The sequence below is a fragment of the Mesoplodon bidens genome (genome assembly GCF_964165515.1).
Source record: "Mesoplodon bidens genome assembly, chromosome: 2".
NCBI lineage: Eukaryota > Metazoa > Chordata > Mammalia > Artiodactyla > Ziphiidae > Mesoplodon > Mesoplodon bidens.
This window is the reverse complement of record NC_138177.1, coordinates 1426250-1433664: the sequence shown is the minus strand read 5'-3', so window position 1 is coordinate 1433664 and position 7415 is coordinate 1426250. Positions and strand designations below refer to the sequence as shown.

The 7415-nt window shown below is 65.5% G+C and overlaps 1 protein-coding gene across 1 annotated transcript; it reads left to right on the top strand.

Moving 5' to 3' along the window:
• Positions 1 to 535: 535 nt before the first annotated feature.
• GPR37L1 (G protein-coupled receptor 37 like 1) lies at positions 536 to 4637 on the top strand (the record flags this gene model as incomplete). Its single annotated transcript, XM_081218087.1, has 2 exons — positions 536 to 1168; positions 3455 to 4637. 2 exons carry the CDS (start codon positions 536 to 538, stop codon positions 4259 to 4261), a joined length of 1440 nt encoding a protein of 479 aa, XP_081074213.1. The 3' UTR covers positions 4262 to 4637.
• Positions 4638 to 7415: the final 2778 nt, after the last annotated feature.

Sequence of the window (7415 nt, the reverse complement as noted above, 5' to 3'; positions counted from 1 at the left end):
GGCCAGCTGGGCCAGGTTTAGCTCTGGGTAAGTGACTGGCCACCTCTCCAGCCCGAGACACAGGAATGAGGGCGCTCGCCCCGCAGGGCCGTGGTGAAGGTTCATCCAGAAGCCGGCTGAGTGTGGGATCTCATCAGGTTCAGTAAACGAGAGCGACAGTGATTCTCCGGCCTCCTGAGGAGGGGACGGCGCCCTGCCTCCACCTCACCCTGCCCCCGCCCCCGCCCCCCAGGACCCCAGCGTCTGAGGCCGGGGGTGCCCGGCCTCTGGGGGCCGCACAGGTCTGAGCCCTGCTGCCCGGGGGGCCCGGGGAGGCGTGTCCTGCGGACGGCACAGAGCACCCTGTGTCCAGCAGAGGGCCCAGCCCTGCCCTGCCTGGTGGCTTAGGGGTGGGGATGGAGGGGGTGCTGGAGCCGGCTGGCAATGCCAGACGCCCGATGGGGGCGGGCCCACCGGCCAGCTGCCCGTCGAGTCGGCCCGGCACTCGGTCCGGCCTCGCCTCCGCTTGTGGGCAGCCACTGCCGCTTATCCGGCCATGCGGTGGCCGTGGCCTCTGGCCATCTCTCTCGCCGTGGCGTTAGCAGCGGGTCCCGGCAGGGTCCCCGGGGGCGTCCCCCTGCGCCGGGGGGGGCGAGAGGCCGTGACCCAGGAGCAGCCGAGCCGGTCCAGGCGTGGCACCGAGGAGGAGGAGGAGGTCAAGGGGGTGCAGCAGTATGTGCCCCAGGAGTGGGCTGAGTACCCCCGGCCCATCCGCCCCACCGGGCCGCAGCCCACCGAGCCCCAGGTGGCCGCCAGCGGCCACCCGGACCGGGCCGTGGTCCCTGGGAGCAGCAGGCAGGAGCCTCGGGGCAACACGACGGGGCCGCCGGGCTGGCGGCTGCAGATCCAGAACCCCCTGTACCCGGTGACGGAGAGCTCCTACAGGGCCTACGCTGTGCTGCTCCTGGCCCTGGTGCTGTTTGCCGTGGGCATCGTGGGCAACCTGGCGGTCATGTGCATCGTGTGGCACAGCTACTACCTGAAGAGCGCCTGGAACTCCATCCTCGCCAGCCTGGCCCTCTGGGACTTTCTGGTCCTCTTCTTCTGCCTCCCTGTCATCATCTTCCACGAGATCACCAAGCAGAGGCTGCTGGGTGACGTGTCTTGCCGGGCTGTGCCTTTCGTGGAGGTGAGTGTCTGTCCCACTAGAGCCCACGGGGTGGGTGGGGGGTGCTGCCGGATGTGGGCTGCGAGGGTGCGTGAGGCCCCGCAGGCCTGGGGCTCTGTCTTGCTGCTTCTCCCCCAAGACAAATGCAGGATTGGCTCCTGGGAGCTCTCAGGCACCCGAGAGAGCAGGCGGGGGTCAGGGCCCTGGGGTCAAGTCTGTATCCACTCCTGGGAGTGCAAACACGGAAGGAAGGAAAGACCCTCCCTCACTGCGGCTCTCGTCGCCGCCGTCACCTTCCGCCGCCTCCTCCATCCTCTGGAAGGAGAGACCTGGTTCTGCGGCTGGAGCTAAAGCTGGGGCTCTAGTGCCAGCTTCTGTCCCTGGCATATTGGGGTGTCCCTGGGCAGGTCACAGCTCCTCTCCCATTTCACTGTCTCCTGACCAGAGGGTAGACCAGTTGGCCCTCCAGCTGCGGCTCCAAGGTGACCACTGGCCCCACCTCTGGGAACTTCCACGCTGGGATGAGCACGTGGGTGTTGATAGATGTGTAGATCACACGGATACAGCTTAATCAAAACAGTGCAAAAATATACCAATATATGTGCATTTACGTGGGACACAGCAAGGCCAACATGTCTGCCTAGGAACAGGAAATCAGCCTGCAGCCTTTTGCATGTTGCTTACGCTGTGGGAGGAGGAAGAACGAGCGCTGGGGTGACTGGGGCCTCCCTCCCCACAAAGGCTGCTTTCCTCCCGAGAGAATGGGAGATGCTGAGGGAGTGGGCAGCCGGCCTGGGTGGGGAAGGAATCAGGATCAGCGTCTGGACACTGTCCCGTGACCTAGCGATGGTTTCATATCCAGACAGACTCTCTGAGGCTCAGCGGGCGGTACAGCCCTGTCCTGTCCTTCCCAGCCCAGGGAGACCACCTAACGGTGGCCCAAAGTTGCTCAGACCTGAAAGAGGCCCTCCGGCCAGGGACAGCCCTTGCATCTAAGAGACCTGGCGCTCAGAGCCCAGGAGAGCTGTGGGAGGTCAGAGCCAGGGCCTTGGAACTAGGCAGACTGGGTCAGAGCCCGGGCTCTGCTGAGTGGCCGTGGTTAGCCACTTAACCTGCCCAAACCTCTGCTTCCCTCTCTGTGAGTCGGGGCTGACCGCCATCACCATAGCTGAGTGAGTCCCTGAAGGCTCACATGTGTGACGTCTACAAAGGGCTTAGAACTGAAATAATTCAGTATGTGGTGGATTTTCCTGGGAAAGGTCTAAGACCCCTGTGAGCGCTTGTCTGCATGGAGCTGGTGGCCGAGGAGAGCCCGGCCCTGCCCCCTGCCCGACTGTGGGTCCCAACACATCTGATACGCAGGCTGCCGCCTAACCCCCTCCACGGCCTGAAGGACAGAGGTGACCCCTGAGCCCTCCCTGGAGGCTGGGGTGACGGGTGAGAGTGGAGGGACAAATGCACCGCCCAGCACCCTTTTGTAGGGAGGCCCCAGGAGACCCCAGGAGGGAACAGGAGGCAGCTAAATACAGCTTGGGGCCATTTTTGAGATGTAGGAAAGGAGAGGGTGTGTTGTTTAGCCTGAGCCCTGGCCTGGGGCCTGCCTGGAGACGGGGCGGGAGCCAGCCAGAGAGGGGAGTGCTTGGACGGAGGGGGAACTGAGCACAGCCCTGAGTGTGCCCAGACATCATCTGAGCTGGGAGCACCCCCCCAGTCCCGTCACTTCTCTCTGGCACTTTCTTCCCTGCTGCTCTGGCTTCCTCTCTGCTCACAGGGTGGTTTTCCTGTGTGCTCTGTGAGCCGCCTGCGGGGAGGTGGGCACAGGCCGGCCTGGGGGGGCTGCATCCCCACTTGGGCTGGCCCTGAGCCTCTCCGGGCAGAGCGAGGAGGGTGGGAGAGTGTATGCTCTGCGCCCCCCAAGGCCACTCCCACCGTGGACGGGGTGGGTGAGGCCATCCAAGGACCCGGCAGGCCCAGGAGCCCTACGTCTCCGTCCATGTTTGTCCTCAGAGATGATTTCCCAAAGTCTCAGGAGCACAAGGGGCTGTAGGGCCTAGGTCGCTCGTCCCTGGGCCCAGAGGCAAGGCAGCGGGCGGCAAGAGTCGGGCAGCCTGCAGGGCAACCTCAGCTCTGCCATCCACCAAGGCCCTGGTCCCGCCTGACGCTGGCCGTGAGACCTGAAATGCCCCTGAATGGCGGTGCCACCACTGTCCTTCCCACGCCTGCCATGTACTTCCAGTCTGAGTCAGCCCCTCGGTTGCCTGGAGCTGACCCCCGCCTCTCCCCCTCCCCACGCCCCCCCCCCCGCAGGTCTCCTGTCTCGGCGTCACCACCTTCAGCCTCTGCGCCCTGGGCATTGACCGCTTCCACGTGGCCACCAGCACCCTGCCCAAGGCCAGGCCCATCGAACCGTGCCCGTCCATCCTGGCCAAGCTGGCGGTCATCTGGGTGGGCTCCATGACGCTGGCTGTGCCCGAGCTCCTGCTCTGGCAGCTGGTGCAGGAGCCTGGCCCTGCTGCGGGCCCCGTGGACGCGTGCGTCATGAAGCCCTCGGCCCACCTGCCCGAGTCCCTCTACTCGTTGGTCTTGACCTACCAGAACGCCCGAATGTGGTGGTCCTTTGGCTGCTACTTCTGCCTGCCCGTCCTCTTCACGGTCACCTGCCAGCTGGTGACGTGGCGGGTGTGGGGCCCGCCCGGCAGAAAGCCGGAGTGCCGGCTGGGCCAGCAGGAGCAGCACGAGGGCCAGCTCAGCAGCACCGTGGTGGGCCTGACCGCCGTCTACACTCTCTGCACCCTCCCCGAGAACGTGTGCAACGTCGTGGCCGCCTACCTCTCGGCCACGCTCGCCCGCCAGACCCTGGAGCTCCTGGGCCTGGTGGGCCAGTTCTCCACCTTCCTCAAGGCGGCCGTCACGCCCGTGCTCCTCCTGTGCGTGTGCCGGCCGCTGGGCCGCGCCTTCCTGGACTGTTGCTGCTGTTGCTGCTGCGAGGGCTGCGGTGGGGGGGCAGCCACTGACGGCCCCGATGCCAAGCTCCAGACGGGGCTGTCCACCTCTGTCTACTTCCACAAACCCCGGGAGGCGCCACCGCTCCTGGCCCTGGGCACGCCCTGCTGAGGCTGGCTGGCCGTGGCAGGGGGAGCTCTGTCCAGAGATGGACTCGGCTCCCCTGGCTGGGGTCTGGGTATGTCGGAGCCCCCTGGCCGAGCCCCTTCTCGGGGCCGGCCCGCCCGTCCTCTTGCTGGGGGGCGGTGATCCTCCAGGTCCTCAGAGCTGCCCAGAAACTCTCCATCCCACCGGCTGGGAGCCAGAACCCCACCTGGTCCCAGCCTTGCTCTCCCCTCTCCATCTGGAGCCTTTACTTTGCCCCTCTCGGCATCACCCATCCTGGACGGGGGCCTTGGGGGCCGGCAACCGGGCTCTTCTCTGCACAGGATGGGCCAGCCCTGGACGCCCCCTCCAGGTGCCATCCCTTCTCTGTCCTCCTCCTTCTCTGACGTACCCTGGTTGCCCGCCCCCACCCCCAGTCCCGGTCAGGTGCTCCCCCGTAGAAGACCCTTCTTGGAAAACAATAAACTAGGTAGAACTACCCCTGTGCCCACAGGCCTTTCTTGTGCCACATCCTGGCAGTGCCCAGGTGCACCTGGGCTTTGCCCTCCTGGCTACCTTTGGCCCTTCCTGGCCTGTGGCTGGTGTCCTGTCCAGCCTGGGGCCCTGTGGCTGTGAGGGCAGAGTGGACGGAAGGGCTTGGGAGCTGGGGCACTGTGTCCTCAGGCTGGCTTGAGCCCAGCCGTCCCTGGGAAGTAAAGGCTGCAAACTTATCTCCCCTGGAGCCCCCGCCGCTCTTCCTCCCTCCCCACAAAGCCCCCATTCGAGGGCAACCAGCAGCCTGGGGGGCTTCCAGCCTCTCTGACTCTGAGAGCTGCTCTTGTTTGGCTTCTTAGAACAGACTGTTTAGCCTACAGACGGCCCAGCTGCCTGCCCCCCGCCCGCCCCTACCCCACCCCCTTCCCGGCAGCCAGAGCTCCATCGACAGCCCCACAGAGCCTTCTTTCCTCTCTCTGGTCCCCCCCACCCCGACCCCGACAGGGGGCCCTTACAGAGGCCCCTTAGCCCCGTCTGGGCTCAGCGAAGTTGGCATGAGGTCAACCAAAGGAGCACCTTGGCCTAGGCCACAGACCACTCCCCGCCCCGCAAGCCCACCCTTCCCATCTGAAGCGCAGCTCGGGGTTCCGCGGAGCTCCTGCTGCCAGCTCTGCCTGGATCTCCTGCGCAGGGCCTCAGGAGGGTCCCCAGGGCAGGGTCGGGGAGGCACTGGCATTGCCCGGTGCCCTGGGCTCCATTCTCCTCTGCCCACCCCACCCATACCCCCTGGCCTCAGCCCCGGAGCCAAGCCTCCTTCCCCCACTCCTGCGGATCTTAATGGCCTTGTTCTCTCTCCCTGGCACCCACCCCCAGGACGGGTGATGCCAAGAGAGAGGGAGGCCGTTGCTAGGCGATGGCGCTGCTGGCCGCACACTCTTTGTGCTGGAGAGACACCCACCCGTTTCTCGGCCGACCGCTGCCACAGTGGCCAAAGCCCCCAGCTCTGTCTGCAGCAACTTAAGACGGTGGGGGGAGCAGGCTGGAGAGGAGACCAAGGGCAGCCTTGCGGTGCTGAGGTGACCGGGGCCCTTCCCTCCGCATCCCTCCCCCTGACTTCCTCTCTCCCCCCACCCCAGCCCCAGTCCCAGATGCACCAGCAGCCTCCTATGGGACGGAGGGGGGCCAGGGTGAAGGCGGGACGCACAGGCCGAGGATGGGAGGCTGGGGGCGCGGAGGGGGCACTGCCGCATCCTGTTTGGGGGCTCTGCCACAAAGGGGCCCCTGCCCCTCCCTGTGGTTCCGAGGCCCTGCCGCCACCGCTGCCCTGGACCCCGCCAACGTGAGTGGCTTGCAGGATTAGTCAGCAGGCCAGCGGGCCTTGGGAAAGAGCCACTGTGTCTCTGGCTAGGCCAGCTGGGGGAACAATGTGGCATTTGTTGCTTAGGGGTCCTGGGCTTGGGGTGGGGGGGCAGCTGCCAGTGGTGGGCGGTGGACTTGAGCTGGGTCTTTAGGGGACCAACCCTGAGCCCTCATGTCAGCCAGGTGGGAGGCGGGCCAACTCACTGAGCCCCCCTGACCCCGTCAGCATGTGCACCTTACACTGAGAATTGCCTCCCTTGGGCCGGACTGGACGCAGTTACTGGACCCCATCAATTAAACAGGAATAACCCCCCCTCACAGAGGCCTGGAGTCATTGAATGAGACAAGATACATAAAGCTCCTGGCATGATGCCTGATGCCTGGCACCTTCCTTCCCTCCCTCCCTTTGGGGGTTCAACTCTCCAGAACTGCAGAGCAGGCTTGGCCAGGCAGTGCAAAGGGCCCCCCCCCCATGCTGGTGTACATATACGCACAGTCTGTCCTACGAAGCACCTGCTGTGCGTGCTGCGTGCAGGCACTGGGGCAGGAGGATGCCTGCTTGCTGGCGACCAGCCCATCCTGTCTTATCTCGTCAGAGGACGCAGGAGGCGAGAAAGGCAGGTCATCCCTGAAACTCCCCATCCTGCTCGCCAGACCAGTGACTGTTGGTCCTGTCCCAGCCTCCCAGGCCGTGGCATCTCCAGACACCTCAGCAGCCAGGAGAGCCCAGGGGACAGCCCGGCCCCAGCTTCGACCTCCTAGACCAGGGGGCACGTGTCCTGTCCTTTAGGGGCTGGAAGGAACCTAAAGTCGTCTAGCTCCCTCCGCCAAATTCCATCTGCATTCTCTCCTCAAACTCCTTGGCAGTGGGGAAGCCCTCTCCAGGCAGGCCATTCCTCCCTGCAGTTCTGATGACCAGAAAGAGGCTCTAAGAGGAAGCACCGAGGAAGGGCCGGTGAGCCACCGGGGAAGGCCCTGCTCCCAGGACCGCGGAGTGGCCTCCTCCCTGCAGAGGTGCGGCGAGAAGGGGTGGAGCCTTCTGCAGGGCCACTCCATCTCCAGGCTGAGGGGAGCCCAGGGGGCGGGGCTTACGGTAAAAGTGGGTCAAGATGGCCCCGGATTTGGGAAGCAGGGAGCAAGCCTCCGAGGCCACGGCTGCGGGCAGAGGGGACCAGCTCTAGGGGTGGAGTGGGCTGGGAGGGGCCGGGGGTGGGCAGGGAAGGGAGGGCACGGCCTCTTCCGGGAAAACAGCAGCCTGGACACCAACAGAGGAGTAGCCAAGGGTGGTAAGCCGTGGGCTCTGCAGGCCCGGCACTGCCCCCGCACC